Here is a 20199-nt window from a genome sequence, read left to right as displayed (position 1 = left end):
GGTTTTCCTAATGTTGAATCTTCCTTTCATTTCTGGTATAAATCCCACCTGATCATGGTGGATGATCCTCTTGATCACTTGTTGGAGTCTCTGCTAATGTTCTATTTAAGATTTTTACATCTATATTCTTTAGGGAGATTGGTCTGTAGTTTTCTTTCTCTGTTTTTGGTCTACCTGGGTTTGGAATCAGTACCATATTACTGTCATAAAAAGAATTTTGTAGAACTCCTTCTTTTCTTGTTATGTCAAATAATTTGTATAGTATTGGGATTAATTGTTCTTTGAATGTTTCATAGAATTCACTTGTGAATCCATCAGGCTTTGAGAATTTTTTCTTAGGGAGTTCTTTTATGGCTTGTTCAATTTCTTTTTCTAATATGGGATTATTTAAGTATTTTATTTCTTCTGCTGTTAATCTAGGCAATGTATATTTTTGTAAATATTTATCTATATCACCTAAATTGCTATATTTATTGCCATATAATTGGGCAAAATAGTTTTTAATGATTGCCTTGATTTCCTCTTCATTAGAATTGAGGTCTCCCTTTTCATCTTTAATACTGTCGATTTGGTTTTCTTCTTTCCTTTTTTTTTTATTAGATTGACCAGTACTTTGTCTATTTTATCTGTTTTTTTCAAAATACCAGCTTCTAGTCTTATTTATTAATTCAATAGTTCTTTTACTTTCAATTTTATTAATTTCTCCCTTGATTTTTAGTATTTCTAATTTAGTTTTCATCTGGAGATTTTTAATTTGCTTGCTTTCTAATTTTTTAAGTTGCATGCCCAATTCGTTAATCTCTGCCCTCCCTAATTTGTTAATATATGCACTCAATGATATAAATTTTCCCCTTAGAACTGCTTTCGCTGCATCCCACAGATTTTGGTAGGATGTCTCCTTGTCATTCTCTTCAATGAAATTATTAATTATTTCTATGATTTGTTCTTTAACTGATTTTGGAGAACCATATTATTTAATTTTCAATTAGGTTTTGATTTGCCTGTCCATGTGCCTTTACTGATTATTCTTTTTATTGCATTATGATCTGAAAAGGTTACATTTATTATTTCTGCTCTTTTGCATTTGTTTGCCATGTTTCTATGCCCTAGTACATGGTCAATCTTTGTGAATGTACCATGTGTTGCTGAGAAGAAGGTGTATTCCTTTTTGTTCCTATTTATTTTTCTCCACATATCTATTAACTCTAAGTTTTCGAGGACTTCATTCACCTCTCATATCTTTCTTATTTATTTTTTTGTTTTGAATTCTCTAGATCTGATAGGGGAATGTTGAGTTCACCCACTAGTAGTTTTGCTATCTATTTCTTCCTTGATCTCTATTAGCTTTTCTTTTAGAAATTTGGATGCTATACCATTTGGTGCATATTCGTTGAGTACTGATATTTCTTCCTTGTTTATACTGCCCTTTATCAGGATGTAACTATCTTCCCCATCTCTTTTAACCAGATCTATTTTTACTTTGGCTCTCTCAGAAATCATGATTGCAACTCCTGCCTTCTTTTTCTCATTTGAAGCCCAATAGACTTTGCTCTGCTCCATCCTTTCATTTTACTCTATGTATGTCTGCCTGTCTGATGTGTGTTTCTTGTAGACAACATATGGTAGGATTTTGGTTTCTAATCCACTCTGCTATTTGCTTCCATTTTATAAGTGAATTCATCCCATTCACATTCAGAGTTATAATTATTATCTGTGTATTTCCAGACATTTTGATTGTCTCTCCTTGTCCTACCCTTTCTTCTTTTACTATTTACTTCTATACTAGTGTTTTGTTTTCAATCAGTTCCCCTGATCCCATCCCTTATTATACTTCCCTTTCTCCCCTCTCCCTTCTTATTCCCCTCTTATTCTTCTTTAGGATGTTTTTAAGCTACCCCACCCTCTTCCTCCCTAGAGTTGCTTCCCTCCCCACCAGTCCTTTTGTTACCCTTCTACTTCTCTATAGGGTGCAAATCAATTCTCTGCCCTAATGGATCTGATTGATCTTCCCTCTTTAAATTGATTTCAATGCACCTAAATATTAAGTGTTTCTTCTTTCCAACCTCTTTACTCTTTAAGTATACTGATAGTCTCCCCTGTTCGCCCCACGTGCTTCTTTATGGAATATAAATTTATTCTAGTTTGTCTGTTTTCCCATTTTTCTTAATATTATCTCCTTTTTGCCCCCTCTAGTTATATATATATATATATATACATATATTATATATATACACATTTACATTTCATCCTATACAGTTTGTCACTGTTCCCGCTAAGTAAACTTCTTCTAGTTAACCTGTTGATAAAATAACAATTTTTAATATTTACCAATATCTTCTTTTCTTCTATGGATATAAATGGATTGAACTTATTGGGTCCCTTAAAGAAAATATTTTTTTCTTCCCCCTTCCCACCCCACCCCCACCCCTCTGCTCTCTTAATTACCTTTTGGTGATTCTCTTTAGTTCTGTGTTTGGGCAGCAAACTGTCCTTTTAAGTCCAGTTTTTTTCTTTATGAACGTTTGGAAGTCTTTAATTTTATTGAATGACCATACTTTCCACTGCAAAAATATAGTCAGTTTTGCTGGATAGTTGATTGTTGGTTGTAGAACCAGTTGTCTTGCTTTCCAGAATATTGTATTCCATGCCTTCCAGTCCTTCAATGTAGATGCATCCAGATCTTGTGTTATCCTAACTGTGGTTCCCTGGTATCTGAAAGACTTCTTAGCAGGCTGTAATATTTTTTCTTTGGTCTGATAGTTTTTGAATTTGGCTATAATATTCCTTGAAGTTGTCAGTTGTCTATTTATATATTTATATATTTATATTTATATATATGAAGTTGTCTAGTTGTAGGAGATGATCTGTGGATTCTTTCAATATCCACTTTTCCCTCTTGTTCGAGAATGTCAGGGTAGTTTCTTGGATAATTTCCTGTAGGATGATGCCCCAAATTTTTCTTTTGTCATGATGTTCCAGTAGACCAATAATTCTTAAATTGTCTCTTCTAGCTCTTTTCTCCAGATCTTTGGTTGTATCAAAGGGGTGTTTCGTATTCTCCTCAAATTTTTCATTTAAAAATTTTTGTTTTATATATTCTTGCTGCCTTGTTAAGTCATTTGCTTCTAGTTGTTGAGGTCTATTTTTTTAAAGACTAAATTTCATCCCTGGCTTTTTAGTCATCCTTCTCCGTCTGGTCTGATTTTCTTTGTAGATCATCTTTTGCCTTCTTTGCTTCGTTTTCAAGTTGGTCATTTTTGGCTTTTAAGACTTTATTTTCTTGTTTTAGTTTGTGTATTTCCTTTTTCAAATTGTCTTCAGCCTCTCTTGCCTCTTTGGATTGCTTTTTGAGTTCCTGAAGTTCTTGAGTTAATTGAATTTTGAGATCTTCCAAAGCCTGTGTCCAATTTGCTGGAGCTTCCTGATCTTCTATTTCATTTGCTGGTTGTTTTTTTTTTTTTTTTGCTTCCTGGAAAGAAGCTGTCAGTTGTAATTTCTTTTCTCTCTTTTTTTGTTGTTTATTCATATTTTTTCCTTTTCTGTTCTACTAGTTTAAGCATATGGATTTAATGGGCTTTGATGAAAGATCTTCCCCCAGTTGGCAATGGAGGTTTGTAGTTATATTCTCTGCAGTATATGGAGGAGGAGTGTTGGAGTTTCCCAGCCCTTGGGAGACTTCTTATCTGTCCAGTTGATGGGATTAAGCCTGGAATGGATTAGTCTGTATTGCTTAATGTGCCCTGAGGCTAAACCCTAGAGAGTGAGAAAAAATGGGGGGGCAACATGGAGTTTTTTTGCTGAGCTGTTCAGCAGTAGGGTCCCCCTCTTCTGTCCTGCTGTTAGACCTGGTTTTCTTTCCTCTCAAAGTGCTCTGTTCTCTCTCTCGGTGTTGTAAAATAAGTAGGTCTGAAGTTTTGCTCCATCTAAGCCTTCATCTTCGATCATTTTTGCTGTTTTTCTCTGGCTTTTTCTTCTAGTCACCTCACCGGTGCTATGTTCAACTCCCCAAGGCTGGCACCAGCAAGGCCCTCTCTCAAGGAAGGGGGCTGGAGGTCTTAAGATTTGCTCCATCTACACTACCATCTTCCCAGAATCCATCAGTTGTTTTTTAATGAGATATTTCATATTTTTCTTCTATTTTTTCATTCTTTTGATTTTTTTATTGTTTCTTAATGCCTCATGAATTTATTAGCTTCTGTTTGCTCAATTCTAATTTTTAAACAATGAAATTCTTCTATGATCTTTTGAATCTCCTTTTCCATTTTGTCCAGTTTGGTTTTCATGGCATTCTTTACTTCAGTGGATTTTTGTGTCTCTTTCTTGAGTGGACCAAGCTATTATTTTCTTTTTGAACATCATTTTCAATTCTTTTTCCCATTTTTCTTTTTTCTTTTCTTTTTTTTAAAAAGCCTTATCATCCATCTTGGAGTCAATACTGTGTATTGGCTCTAAGGCAGAAGAGTGGTAAGGGTAGGCAATGGGGGTCAAGTGACTTGCCCAGGGTCACACAGCAGGGAAGTGTCTGAGGTCAGATTTGAACCTAGGACCTCCCATCTCTAGGCCTGGCTCACAATCCACTGAGCTACCCAGCTGCCCCCTCCAATTTTTCTTTTTTCTTTTTTTTTTTTAACATTTATCAATTATATTTTAGAAAAGTTAACATGGTTACATGATTTATGCTCTTACATTCCCCTTCACCCCCCGACATCCCCCCTCCCATGGCTGATATGCATTTCTACTGGTTTTAACATGTGTCATTAATCAAGACCTATTTCCAAATTGTTGATAGTTGCATTGGTGTGGTAGTTTTGATCCCCAATCATGTCTTCATCAACCCATGTATTCAAGCAGTTGATTTTCTTCTGTGTTTCCTCTCCTGCAGTTCTTCCTCTGCATGTGGGTAGTGCTCTTTACCATAAGTCCCCCAGAATTGTCCTGGGTCATTGCATTGCTGCTAGTTCAGCAATTACATTCTGTTTTACCACAGTATATCAGTCTCTGTGTACAGTGTTCTTCTGGCTCTGCTCCTTTCACTCTGCATCAATTCCTGGAGGTCTTTCCAGTTCACATGGTATTCCTCCAGTTTATTATTCCTTTTAGCACAATAGTATTCCATCACCAGCATATACTACAATTTGTTCATCTAATCCCCAATTGAAGGGCATGCCCTAATTTTCCAGTTTTTTGCCACCACAAAAAGCACAGCTATAAATATTTTTGTGCAAGTCTGTTTATGTATGATCTCTTTGGGGTACAAATCCAACAATGGTATGGCTGGATCAAAGAGCAGGCATTCTTTTATAGCCCTTTGAGCATAGTTCCAAATTGCCATCCAGAATGGTTGGATCAGTTCACAACTCCAGCAGCAGTGCATTAATGTTCCAATTTGGCTGCATCCCCTCCAACATTCATTACTCTCCTCTTCTTTCATTTTAGCCAATCTGCTAGGTGTGAGGTGATACCTCAGAGTTGTTTTGATTTGCATTTCTCTAATTATTAGAGATTTAGAACACTTTCTCATGTGCTTATTGATACTTTTTGATTTCTTTACCTGAGAATTGCCTATTAATGTCTCTTGCCCATTTATCAATTGGGGAATGGCTTGATTTTTTATAAAATTGATTTAACTCCTTGTATATTTGAGTAATTAGACCCCTGTCAGAGTTTTTTGTTATAAAGATTTTTTCCCAATTTGTTGCTTCCCTTCTGATTTTGGTTGCATTGTTTTTGTTTGTACACAAGCTTTTTAATATAATATAATCATAATAATTTATTTTATATTTTCTAATTTTCTTTAACTCTTGCTTGGTTTTAAAATCTTTCCTTTCCCAGAGATCTGACAGGTATACTATTTTGTGTTCACTTAACTTATTTATAGTTTCCCTCTTTATATTCAGGTCATTCACCAATTCTGAATTTATCTTGGTGTAGGGTGTGAGATGTTGATCTAAACCTAATCTCTCCCATATTGTTTTCCAGATTTCCCAACAGTTTTTGTCAAATAGTGGATTCATGTCCCCAAAGTTGGGCTCTTTGGGTTTATCATACACTGTCTTGCTGATGTCATTAACCCCAAGTCTATTCCACTGATCCTCCCTTCTATCTCTTAGCCAGTACCATATTGTTTTGATGACTGCTGCTTTATAGTATAGTTTAACATTTGGTACTGCTAGGCCCCCTTCCTTCACATTTTTTTTTCATTATTTCCCTTGATATTCTTGATCTTTTGTTATTCCAAATGAAATTTGTTATAGTTTTTCCTAATTCAGTAAAGAAGTTTTTTGGTAATTTAATAGGTATGGCGCTAAATAGGTAAATTAATTTTGGTGGAATGTTCATTTTTATTATGTTAGCTCGTCCTACCCATGAACAATTAATGGCTTTCCAATTGTTGAGATCCAGTTTTATTTGTTTGGAAAGTGTTTTGTAGTTGTTTTCATATAATTGCTGTGTTTGTTTTGGTAGATAGATTCCTAAGTATTTTATATTGTCTAGGGTGATTTTAAATGGTGTTTCTCTTTCTACCTCTTGCTGCTGTGATGGGTTGGAAATATATAGAAATGCTGATGATTTATGTGCAGCTGCTCCTTACTCTGCTGCTCCTTACTCTGCTGCCATTTTAACCAGAAGTATTCTTTTAGTCTTTTTTTTTTAAACCCTTAACTTCTGTGTATTGGCTCATAGGCTCATAGGTGGAAGAGTGGTAAGGGTGGGCAATGGAGGTCAAGTGACTTGCCCAAGGTCACACAGCTGGGAAGTGTCTAATGTCAGATTTTAACCTAGGACCTCCTGTCTCTAGGCCTGACTCTCAATCCACTGAGCTACCCAGCTGCCTCTTTTTCTTTAAAACTTTGAGAAATGATTTCAAAGTGGACAAGATGGTTGGTACTTGATGGTGCTTTTTAAGCTTTCTCCTTTAGCATAAGCTCTGAAGGAAATAAGGCAGCCAAGAGAAATGGACTACCCCTATTCTGCCCTTGACTTACTTCTGTCTAATTATTTGTGTTTTTACAGGTTCAGTGGATAGAGAAATAGGCCTGGAATCAGGAAGACTCATATTCATGAGTTCAAATCCAGCATCCAAATACTTACTAGCTCTGTAACCTTGGCCAAGTCACTTAACCCTGTTTGCCTTAGTTCCTTATATGTAAAATGAACTGAAGAAGAAAATGACAGAAAATTCCAGTATCTTTGCCAAGAAAACATCAAAAATGAGATCACAAAGAGTCAGAAATGACTGAATTAGGGGGCAGATAGGTGGCTCAATCCACTGAGAGCCAGGCCTAGAGATGGAAGGTCCTAGGTTAAAATCTAGCCTCAGATACTTCCCAGCTGTGTGACCCTGGGCAAGTCACTTGACCCCTATTGCCTAGCCCTTACCTCTCTTCTGTGTTGGAACCAGTACACAGTATCAGTTCTAAGGCAGAAGGTAAGGGTTTAAAAAATATAGAATTCTTTTCAAGAATTCATAGTATTTTTCACAAATACCTATAACTGACTCTGTCATCATATTGCTAGGTGTCACTGAGATGTAAGAGAACAATAGAAGCCACACAAGAGAATGGGACATTTTTTAGTTCAAGTCTGAGAGCTGAACCCTCAGTCTATTGCTTAGAGTTTTATTCTCTAGCTGGAGGTTTAAGGAAAAGCTGTTTAATATTGACCATTCTAAGCACAACATTACCTTGAATATAAGCCATATTTTTTTTGTTAGCCTTGTCTAAACACCTCATATTGCATTTTACAAAATTGCTTGTGAACCTTAAAATACCACCAATAATACTAATATCCATGAATTCAGTTGTGCATGCTTTCTCCAGGTGATGATGGCAAGTGTGGCCAATGCTGCAGCTGCTCTCCAGGGCCAGGAGTGTTTTCCATGCAACTAATCCACTTGGTAAATACAAAGGACTTTTCAGGTCCTTGGCCCTTCCCTTTACCTTTTCTTTTTTCTTAAAAATGATACTTCTAATCTCAATCTTTCTCCTTTTTAAACTTTAAAATTTTAATTCATTCATTCATTTTTAAAGATTTTCCCATGTTTACATGATTCATTTTCTTTTCTTCTCCTCTTCCTTCCCCCCTCCCAGAGCTGACAAGCAATTCCACTGGGTTGTACAGGTGTTATAACTTGATACCTATTTCCATATTATTCATTTTGCTATAGAGTGACTTTTTTTAAAGCCCAATCCCCAAATCACATTATCTATATATAATGTGATAAGTGATAAGTCATATTTTTTTTGCATTTCTACTCCCATAGTTCTTTCAGTGTGGATAGCATTCTTTTACATAAGTCCTTCAGGAGTGTTCTGGCTTGTTGCATTTGCTACTAGTACCAAAGTTCCTTACATTGGATTGTTCCACGATGTTTTACTTTCTGTGCACAATGTTCTCCAGATTCTGCTCATTTCACTCAGCTCATTGAGGTTTTCCCAGTTCATATAGAAATCCTCCAGATCATCATTCCTTACAGCACAATAGTATTCCATCACCATCATATACCACAATTTATTCAGCCATTCCCCAATCATCCCTTCATTTTCCAATTTTTTGTCAGCACAAAGAGTGCAGCTATGAATTTTTTGTGCAAGTATTTCCCCTCATTATCTTTTTCGTAACCCCAATATTTCTGTGAATTGACTTGTACTGCTAATCAAATCTCTGAAGAGAGAAGTCTTCCCAGTGTGCCTCATCAGGCAAGTGTCCTGTGAATTTCTCTTCTAACTATATCCTTGCTTTCTTGATGGGGGGGAAATGGCCAGCCCAGATACTGGCTAAGAAAGTACAGAAGATTTTTGTCTTTGTTTCTTCCTAATTAGGGGCAAGGATATAATGGCCATGGGCAGGACGGGGTGCTACTATTTGTTTTGAATGTTAGCAGTTGGATGGGGTTAGGGGTAAATCTTCCTTATGACTCAATTTAATCTCCTAGGATAGTAGATTTAGAGTTGGAAGGCATCATAGAGTCCCTCAAGTGAAGTCCTCTCATTTTACAAATTTGGAAACTAAGACAAATAGAGGGTAAGGGATTTTTGCTTAGAATTACACAGTTAATTACTTTCTGAGTTGGGTTATAACTGTAGGTTTTTTCCAACTTTCTTAAAGTGAACTTTATATTCCCTTACATAATACTGCCTGACTAATCTCTTCCTTTGCCATACTGTGGTTATTGACTTACAGGAATGGAATTTCTACCTTAAATCAAGTTCTATCTGAATAAGAAAGTAATGTTCATTTTAGTTAATTAAAGGTGGTAAAGTACATTACCAAAGACTGAAAAGGCATTAGATTTGTGGCTAGAAGACATGAGCCATTTTTAAGTGTCTAAAACTGGTATCATTTATGGTGTTGCTCTGGCCAAAAAAAAGGAGAAATCTTTGGATAGGAAGAAATTGAACAAACCAGTTTTTGGAATTTCCAGGGGGTAATTTTGACTTCATGATTTTTTTTTCCTTACAATGTAAAAGGCAGCATGCCATGTCAAAAGGATAGGTGGTCTTAGAGATGGGGATGGGGGAGATCTGCATCCAATTCCCACCTTTTATATATGTTGGCTAAGGGACCCTAGGCAAATCATTTAAGCCTAAGTTATCACTGCTTTAGCTCAATTTCAAAGGCTTTATGTTACAGAAAAACTGTCATTCTGAATTGGTAGAGGGATTTTTTTTGTTGTTTTTTTCTGGATGTATCTGACTCTTTGTTACCCACTTTGGGGTTTTCTTTGTGAAGACACTTAAGTGGTTTACCACTTCCTTCTCCAGCTCATTTTACAGAAGTGGAAACTGAGGCAAGCAGAGTTAAGTGACTTGTTCAGGGTCACACAGGCCAAATTTGAGCTCATGAAGATGAATCTTCCTTAATCAATCCACTGTGCCACCTACTTTCCCAAAGAGATTTTATTCATCCAGAAATCCTCTATACTAAAGAAATTAAAGGTCTAGTCCCTGTGGTCTTTATGTAATCCCTTTCTCCTACTGGTGAATTTCTTCAGGGACTCTCATTTTGGAGAAGGAGCTTAGACAAATCTACTTCTACTCTCCTTTAGACTATGCTTCTGATTTTCCCAACTTCAAAACCATGGAGTTAATTTCATTCCTAAAGACCCTAACCAAGTTCCTCATCTTTTTAGCTTCCTTTTGTGTTTTAAAATCCTTGAGGGCAGTGATTGTATTTGTTTGTATCTATATCCCCAGCAGGTAGCACAGTACATGGCATGTCTTGCCTCTCTTTAGGAAGTTGTCAAATCTAATCCACCATATTTTAAAATATCAGTTGGTGTTGTCCTTCCTGGATATTTTAAACCTATTTAGTTTTGTCATAATTTTATCCTGAGATTACTTTATTTCACTATTATTTTCTGTGTGTATATATGTATTTACTCATTTTACTTTTTAGTAATTCATTTAATGTGTTTATTGTCTACTTAATTGCATTTTTAGAAAATTATAGCTTTATGTCACTTAGGTGTTTCTTCAGTACATTTTCCTTCTGGAGATTCTGTCTCATCCTTTTAATCCACGATAGTATTTGCATATGGTAGGTCCTTTTTAGTTTGCTTGTGCGATTTTAAATTTGTCTTTGGAGCATATTTTTAAATCTAACTTTTGTGTTGGCATGTTCACTGTAATTTTTGAGGTTGATGTACAAGAAATAAAATCTATTTTACTCTCATTCTCCCATAGAGTATCTAGAAGTACTTCTATTTCTTTTCAGAGCACATTATAATATTTGTAGTAAATGAGGAAAGGACCAATTCAGTATTTAATATATCAGGAAAACCAAACTGGCTATTTTTCATCCAGTTTTTTTTTATTTATCTTAAAGATAAGATCAGATTAGCCTAGCAATGATGTAGACAAATTGAGGAGTCCTGTATGCTTCGGTTAGGAGAGATCGAGCAGCTGCTCCTTATTCTGCTGCCATCTTAACCAGAAGTCCTAGAATTCCCTCCAAGCAACTTTTAAATAATACATCAAAATGAATTCTGTAGTAGAAGAACTGACTAAAGGTCAGAGTGAAACAATGTTCCTTCCAAAGACAACTTAGGAAGTCAGCAGAAAATATCTCTTTCACCAAGGTGAGAGTAGAGTATAGTAGAGTGCAGGCCACATCCTGGCAAGCAAACAACAGGCATTGGGTGGGGGGGTACCTGCATTGGCACAGGTAGCTTCTGGAACTTTCAGCTCCATAGAAGTTAAAGGGATTGGACAACTGGTAAGAAGGAGATTAAAGGGGACTCTGATGGCATGGGATGCAGAGCTCCTTTTCATTGTTCCATATACATTCCTGTGACAGTCCCAGGTTGAGCAGGAGCATTTTCACATTTAATGCTTGCACCCACACGGGAACAAGAACTCAACACAGTTCCAGGGCAAAAAAGAGTACTTGTGGTCCCTTACAGACCAAAGCACATGCCAGGAGAATAGTGATCTTTCATCTCTTTAGATTATACAACTTTGGAAGAATTGAAAACATATAGATTCCCAGAACTACCTCTGCCAACAGAAGCACAAAAGAACCTGAAACTTGTGACAGTGCTCAACCCACCTTGGGAACAATGCTGGATTTTAACATTAAAAGTCAAGAAATAGGCTAGAAAAATAAGCAAACGGCAGAAAAAGAACCTGACCATAGAAAGTTACCAGCTACACACAAGGGTTCAATGAAAAATGTGAATTGACTTCAGGCCATAGAAAAGCTAAAAAGAATTTTGTAAATTAAATAGAAGTAAAGAAAAATTTGGGGGAGAAATAAGAGTGATACAACATGAACTACTCTTAAAATGAGATCTCTTTGGAAAGTAATTACATAAAATTATCATTTTAAGTACAGTTCAATTTTTTAAAAGTAAATAAGCTTTTTTCATCTAAGAATAAAACTGTCATCATGTGTCAAAGAGAAAAGTAAGGAAAATTTTAAGAAATGCACATTTTTCCCCTTCCAAATACAATCTCATGTCTAGGTCCTGTAGGGATAGCTCTGATGTATTCTTAGTTTGGCATAAATAATGACTTGAAGTTTTCTGTACTGTGTTTCAGGAAATGGACTTCAATGGAATGGAATTTGGCTTTCAGGCTCAGATGATAATGATTTATTCTTTATACATATATTGGGAATGCTATTGTTTGACTCTTTTGTCTATGCCCTAGTGACCTGGTATATAGAAGCTGTTTTTCCAGGGGAATATGGAATCTCCCAGCCCTGGAACTTTTTCTTGATGGTAAGTTCTGATTCTATTGTTTTTTTTGTTTTTTTTTTTGTTTGTTTGTTTTTAAACCCTTACCTTCTGTCTTGGAGTCAATACTGTATATTGGCTCCAAGGCAGAAGAGTGGTAAGGGTAGGTAATGGGGGTCAAGTGACTTGCCCAGGGTCACACAGCTAGGAAGTGTCTGAGGCCAGATTTGAACCTAGGACCTCCCATCTCTAGGCCTGGCTCTCAATCCACTGAGCGCCCCAGCTGCCCCCAGATTCTATTGTTTTTAAGGTCTTTACAACACTACTTAGTTTGTAAAAGAGGGCCTGTTCCAACTGCTTCAAAGGTTCTTGTTCCCAAAGTCTATGATTATTAAGATGCTGGTATCCATGGCTGAAACAATGGCTTGAAGTCCATTTTAATTCCTTCTCACAATTAGGTTAGGTTATGTAAAATAATAGATGCCAATGTAATGTCTTTTCCTTGTAAAAATATAATTTCTTTGAGGCTAAGGTTGTGTTACCTATTTTGGTATACCCCACATCTAGCACATAGTAGGGGTTTAGCAAATGGCTTTTCAAAAAATTGTTGAAAAATTAAAAAAATAACAGACTAGTTAAACTTTTTTGTCAGGACCTCATTTTGAGATTATTTCATTTTGATCACTGCTTGCCTATAAGGTATTTTTTATATTTCATATTTTAATTTTGAGTTCCAAATTCTCTTCTTTCCTCTTGTGCCTCCCATATTCATTTGAGAAGACAAACAATAGGATGCCAGTTATACCTGTTAAGACCTGTTAAAACATATTTTCATATTTCCATCCATCTTGGATTATCACATTGATCAGAGTACTTAAGTCTTTCACATTTGATCATCATTACAATATTGCTGTTACTGTGTGGAATATTCTCCTGGTTTTGATCTCTTTAATTTGGTAGATTCTTTTATATTTACATTTATTTTATTTTTTCCCAGTTACTGTAAACAAAAATTGTGAAAATTCTTTTTTAAAAAATTGAGTTTTGTATCCTCTCTCTTCACTTCCATCTTCTTGAGAAAACAAGCAATAGGATATAGATTATACTTGTATAGTCATACAAAACATTCCCATTTTAACCATGTTACAAAAGAAAATACAGAAAAAAACCCAAGAATAATAAAGTTTTAAAAAGTATACTTCATTCTGCATTAAGACTCCATAAATTCTCTCTCTGGAGGTGGATAGCATTTTCCATAAAAAGTCCTAATTTTCTTGGATTATTATATTTCTGAGAAAAGCTAAGTCATTTACAGATGAACATTGAGTAATTTTGCTGTTACTATGAATGGTGTTCTCCTGGTTTTGCTCATTTCATTTCATATAAGTTTATGTAAGTATTCCCAAGTTTTTCCAAAACTAACCTCTTTTGTCATTTCTTGCAGTACAATAGTATTTGTAATGCAAAGTGGCTAACAGAAACTTTTTGCTTCTGTAATTTCTAACAGTCACAAAAAGTCAGTTAAACACCTTCGAATCTTCAGAAAGTCAGTTGCAACTTGAAACTATAAATAGAGGTGAAGTTCCAACTGATGGGGCTTTTGCCTTCTGGCTTTTGCTGTGGCTAGAGGCTTTGCTTTGGCTTAGCCTGTTAGCTGCGGTCTTTTGGCTAGGCTTTGGCCTAATTGCTTCGGCTTTTTTTTTTTTTTTTTATCCTGGGACTCCATTCTAGGAGCATAGGGCCACAACCAGTAGGCAATGGGACACACAGTCGCTCGGGGTCACCCAGCTGGGAAGTGTCTGAGCCCGGACTTGAACCTAGGACCTTTTGTCTCTAGGCCGGGCTCTCAATCCACTGAGCTAGCCCAGCTGCCCCTACTTTAGGTTGCAGTTTCTTTAGCAGATGTAGTTTTTACAGGGTGGGGTTGCTAGCCCCACGCCCAACCCTCCTCCTTTTTTCATCCGGGCTAGGGACCGTCCTTGGCCCAGGAGTGGTAAGGGTGGGCAGTAGGGGTCAAGTGACTTGCCCAAGGTTACTTGGAAGTGTCCGAGGCCGGACTTGAACCTAGGACCTCCAGTCTCTAGGCCTGGCTCTCAATCCACTGAGCCACTCAGCTGCCCCTGCTTCGGCTTTGGCCTGTGCTTATTTGTCTTGGGGAAATTTAAACCTATCTCATTTCTCTGGACCTCTCCCTGATCTCTCCATCTACATTCCCTTCCTTACCCAGAATTTCGTTTGGGCCTAGGGTAGAAGGGAGGGCTTGGTGATTAGACATTGTGGGTTTTAGTTTCTATAGGCAAGTAGAGTATCCTTGAATAAATTACCCCTAGTTTTAGTGATTTAATAAGGCCTTTACTTAAAAGGCAGTCAAATCTCCTGACTGGAAGAGCAGGCTCTCTCAGTCTAAACCTCTCCGCAACCCATCCGCCACCCTCACCCCTCTCCCTAGCAGCAATTAGAAAATCCTGAACCTCTTTCCCTCTGACTAACCTGAGATTAATAAATCCCCTTGTTACCTACTCAAAGCCTCCGGTGAATCATTGTATCAAAAATTGAGACAAGGGCTAAAGAGGGAAGGAATCATTTTCTTTTTATTTCTTGAGAGAACTGGGGGCATCCATCTTGGCAGGAAGTACCTACCCGACACTTCTTCCAGCCATCAGTTTGACTGGCAGGGCGGGGCCCCTCTCAACTCCTCCCTCGAGAGACTTCAGAAACTAACAAGAGAAACCCTCCAGCCAAAACCTAAACATTTCTTACTGGCCCTAGTTTCCTTCCTGTATTCTCTGTCTCAAGACTCTGGGAATAAACCTGTTTGAGCTGCCCTCTCCTACATACCCCAATTCCTTTATCTCCTATATACCTTCATTTACCTTCATTCCTCCTCCAGTCACCTTATAATCACCTAATATCCCCTTTATCCTTCCTCACACCCAAATTGCCTTGTTGACCCACTCAGATTACCTTATTTACTTCTTGATAACATATTCCATGACCATCATTTACCATACTTTGTTCAGCTATCCCCAAATGATATCTATCCCCTCAATTTCCAGTTCTTTGCCACCACAAAAAGAGCTCCTATGAGTATTTTTGTGCAAATAAGCCTTTTTCCTTTTAATTGTTGACCTTTGTGGGATACAGACCTAGTAGTTTATACAGATTATAGAACTTTGGTCATAGTTCCATGTTGTTCTTCAGAATCTTTGGATGAGTTCACAACTCTACCAACAGCATATTAGTGTCCCCATTTTCCCCCATCTCCACCAGTTGTCATTGTCCTTTTCTGTTATGTTAGCCAATGTTATAGGTGTGGTATAATGCCTCAGAGTTGTCTTAATTTACATTTCTCTAATAAGTGTTTTAGAGCATTTTAAAATATGATTATTGATAGCTTTGATTTCCTCTTCTGAAACTGTCTCTATCCTTTGACCATTTATTAGTTGGAAACAGCCCATATTTTTATGACTTTTGTTCAGTTACTTATATTTGAAGAATAAGGCTTATATCAGAGAAATTTTCTGAAAAGCATCCTCCTGGTTTCTTGCTTTTCTTATAATTTTGGCTGCATTCTATAGTTTTGTGAAAAATCTTTTAAATTTCACATAATCAAGATTGCTCATTTTATTTCCCTGTGATCTTCTCTATCTCTTGTTTAGTCATAAACTCTTCCTTTATATAAAGAGTTCAGTGGTAAATTTTTCTTTGCTCCCTTAATTTATTTTATATCACCCTTTATGTTGAAATTATGAACTTATTTTGACTTTATATGTTGTTCTGTGTCTAATTTCTGCTATACTGCTTTCCATTTTCTTTCCATTTTTGTCATTAAGTGAGTTCTTGTCCCCAAAGTTTGAATCTTTGGGTTTGTCTAAGACTAGATTACTGTGGTCATTTACTGCTATGTACTAGGTACCTAATTTATTTCACTGATCCACCTACTCTATTCCTTAGCTAGTATCAGAGTGTTTTGATGAGTACTACTTTGTAATATAATTTGAAATCTTGTTTAAGTACATTTTGAAAGCATGTATTGATGTTGTGATAAATAATTCAAATCTAAGGTACTTTGCCTATATAAAAATTCAGTACCTTAAAGTGTTTCACTGCTTTGTCAGTTTCAAATAGCAAAGGCAACAAAAGCTGTTTTATTTTGAACTGTAGAAATGCTTCAAACTTTTGGCAAATCCTCATTTTTGAAATCAACTTTTGACTTTTTTTCTTAGCCCTCCTACTGGTCTGGGTCTCCAAACTCTAAAATTGATGTTGATAATACATTTGAAGAAGTTCAAAAAAATGACTACATGGAGGATGATCCTGTAGGATTAACACCTGGGATTCAGATAAAACACCTGTACAAGGTATTATATTTAACTACATATGTTTTCTAATTGGATCTAAATATCTGTTAAGGTCATTGATTTTTAAAAATAATTTCATCTATTTATAACATTTATTTAAAAATTTTTTGAATTCCAAATACTCTCCCTCTCTTGAACCCCTTCATCACCCATTGAGAAGTTTTATAATATCAGCAATATATGTGAAATTATGCAAAACATATTTCTATATTAGCCATATTTGGAAAGTTATAGTTTTGTTTCCTCTTTGCATATGCATATTTTTTCAATTTCTTATTCTCTTTTTGCTGTAGCTAGCATTTTTAGTGCAATATACTATAATAGTGGTGATAATTAATTTAAAGTTGTTTAGAAGAGAATATTGGGAGAACTCTACTAGGCTTCCTGTTCTCTGCCATCATCAGTCTGCATCCAATTCTGTTTTGAAGTTTTGGGACACTTAGAAAAGCAGAGAATTATTTGGTAGGTTTTAATAACATGATCTAATTGTCATGATTGTTTTTCTTAGCAAAGAGTCGAATGAAGGAGTTCAACCATTGTCTTTATCAAAGAAAAGATGAGATCCTCTAGATATTACAGCCATGCTTCATAGTGTTATTCTCACTTAATGATAGGGAAATCTATTGGTAGTTATTGGTATTGTAAGTTCAAGAGTTCTGGAATCAATAGCACCCCATGACTGCTTGGTCTACTTTTTAAAAATTTTTTTTTAATTTTAATTTTGAATTTTGAATATTTTCCCATAGTTACACGTTTCATGTACTTTCCTTCTTCCTCAAACTCCCCACCCCACTGTAGCCGACTTACAATTCCACTGGGTTGTTACATGTATCATTGATTAAGACTTAATTCCATATTATTGATAGTTGGACTAGAGTTATCATTTATTGTCTACATCCCCAATAATATCCTCATCAGCCCATGTGTTCAAGCAGTTGTTTTTCTTCTGTGTTTCTTCTCCCACAGTTCTTCCTCTGAATGTAGCTAGTTTTCTTTCTCATAAGTCCCTCAGCATTGCTCTGGATCCTTGCATTGCTGCTAGTAGAGAAGCCTCTTATGTTCGATTGTACCACAGTGTATCAGTCTCTATGTAAAATGTTCTCCTGAATCGTCTCCTTTCACTCTGCATCAATTCCTGGAGGTCATTCCAGTTCACATGGAATTCCTCCAGTTCATTATTCCTTTGAGCACAATAGTATTCTGTTACCAACAGATACCACAATTTGTTCAGCCATTCCACAATTGAAGGACATTCTCTCATTATCGATTTTTTGCCACCACAAAGAGCACAGCTATAAATATTTTTGTACAAGTCTTTTTCCCTGTTGTCTCTTTGGGGTATAAAACAAGCAGTGCTATGGCTGGATCAAAAGGCAGAGAGTCTTTTAAAGCCCTTTGAGCATAATTCCAAATTGCTATCCAGAATGGTTGGATCAGTTCACAATTCCAACAGCAATGCATTAATGTCCCAATTTTGCCACATCCCCTCCAACATTAATTACTCTCCCTTGTTGTCATTTTAGCCAATCTGCTAGGGGTGAGGTGATACTTCAGAGTTCTTTTGATTTGCATTTCTCTAATTATTAGAGATTTAGATCACTTTTTCATGTGCTTATTGATAGTTTTGATTTCTTTATCTGAAAATTACCTATTCATGTCCCTTGCCCATTTATCGATTGGGAGATGGCTAGATTTCTTGTACAATTGATTTAGCTCCTTATACATTTGAGTAATTAGACCTTTGTTTGAGTTTCTTGTTATAACGATTTTTCCCCAATTTGTTGTTTCTCTTCTAATTTTGGTAGCATTGGTTTTGTTTGTACAAAAAATTTTTAGTTTAATGTAGTCAAAATTATTCGTTTTACATTTTGTGATTTTTTTTCTAACTCTTGCTTGGTTTTAAAATCTTTCCCTTCCCATAGATCTGACAAATATACTATTCTGTGCTCCCCCAATTTACCTATAGTTTCCTTCTTTATATTCAAGTCATTCACCTATTCTGAGATTATCTTGGTATAGGGTATGAGATGTTGATCTAGGCCCAATCTCTCCCATATTGTTTTCCAATTTTCCCAGCAGTTTTTGTCAAATAGTGGGGGTTTGTCCCCAAAGCTGGGTTCTTTGGGTTTATCAAAAACTGTCTTGCTGAGGTTGCTTACTCCTAGTCTATTCCACTGATCCTCCCTTCTATCTCTTTGCCAGTACCATATTGTTTTGATGACTACTGCGTTATAGTACAGTTTAAGATCTGGTACTGCTAGGCCACCATCCTTCATATTTTTTTCATTATTTCCCTTGATATTCTTAGTCTTTTGTTCTTCCAAATGAACTTTGTTATAGATTTTTCTAATTCAGTAAAAAAGTTTTTGGTAGTTTCATAGGTATAGCACTAAATAGATGAATTAATTTGGGTAGGATAGTCATTTTTATTATGTTAGCTTGTCCTTCCCATGAGCACTCAATGTTTTTTCCATTTGTTTAGATCTAGTTTTAATTGTGTGGAAAAGGTTTCGTAGTTGTGTTTGTATAATTCCTGTGTTTGTCTTGGCAGATAGGTTCCTAAGTATTTTATATTGCATAGGGCAGTAATGGGCAAACTGCGGCCCGCAGGCCAAATGCAGCCTGCTGAAATGTTCTGTCTGGCCTCCTGACATTATTCCTAATCTGATGAGTACAATGAGTAGGATACAATACAATGAAACTTTGAAAGAGTTACCTTAGAAAGAGACTGACAGATGAGCATTTCCTTTCCTTTGTCCCCCTCTTTAAAAAGTTTGCCCATCACTGGTCTAGGGTGATTTTAAATGGAATTTCTCTCTCTAACTCTTGCTGCTGCGATGTGTTGTAAATATATAGAAATGCTGATGATTTGTGTGCATTTATTTTGTTTCCTGCAACTTTGCTAAAGTTGTTTATTATTTCCACTAACTTTTTAGTTGATTTTTTAGGATTTTTTAAGTGGACCACCAAATCATCTGCAAAGAGTGATAGCTTGGTCTGTTGATTGCCTATTTCAATACCTTCAATTCATTTTTCTTCTCTAATTGTTACTGCTAGTGTTTCTAGTACAATGTTAAATAATAGAGGTGACAATGAGCATCCTTGTTTCACTCCTTATCTTATTCGGAATGCTTTATCCCCATTGCATATGATGCTTGTTGATGATTTTAGATATATACCACTTATTATTTTTAGGAAAACACCTTAAGCATCTATTGAGAAAATCATTTCATTTTTGTTGGTTTGCTTGTTGATATGGTCAATTATGTAAATAACTTTCCTAATATTGAACCATCCTTGCATTCCTTGTATAAATCTTACTGATCATAAAGAATAACCCTTGTGATCACTTCCTGGAGTCTTTTTGCTAGTATTCTGTTTAAACTTTTTGCATCTATGTTCATGAAGGAGATTGGTGTATAGTTTTCTTTCTCTGTTTTTGTTCTACCTGACTTTGGGATTAGTACCATATTTGTGTCATAAAAGGAGTTTGGTAGAACTCCTTTGCTTAATATGTCAAATAGTTTGTATAGTATTAGAATTAGTTTTTCTTTATAAGATTTGATAGAATTTACTTCTGAATACATCTGGTTATGGGAATTTTTTTTCAGGAGTTTTTTTTTTAATTATCCCATTCACTTGATATTCTTGATCTTTTGT

General features: G+C 35.9%; 1 protein-coding gene across 1 annotated transcript in view; it reads left to right on the top strand.

The window, feature by feature from the left end:
* LOC123249930 (phospholipid-transporting ATPase ABCA3-like) overlaps positions 1-20199 on the top strand; it is a 306282-nt gene that overhangs the window by 88905 nt on the left and 197178 nt on the right. The window contains exons 9-10 of the mRNA XM_044679017.1: positions 12042-12223; positions 16405-16539. Of these exons, the coding sequence (XP_044534952.1) occupies positions 12042-12223; positions 16405-16539 (317 nt within the window). The remainder of the gene's footprint in view (positions 1-12041; positions 12224-16404; positions 16540-20199) is intronic.

Source organism: Gracilinanus agilis, chromosome 1 (assembly GCF_016433145.1).
Source record: "Gracilinanus agilis isolate LMUSP501 chromosome 1, AgileGrace, whole genome shotgun sequence".
Classification (NCBI taxonomy): domain Eukaryota; kingdom Metazoa; phylum Chordata; class Mammalia; order Didelphimorphia; family Didelphidae; genus Gracilinanus; species Gracilinanus agilis.
This window is presented reverse-complemented; position numbering and strand designations above follow the sequence as displayed.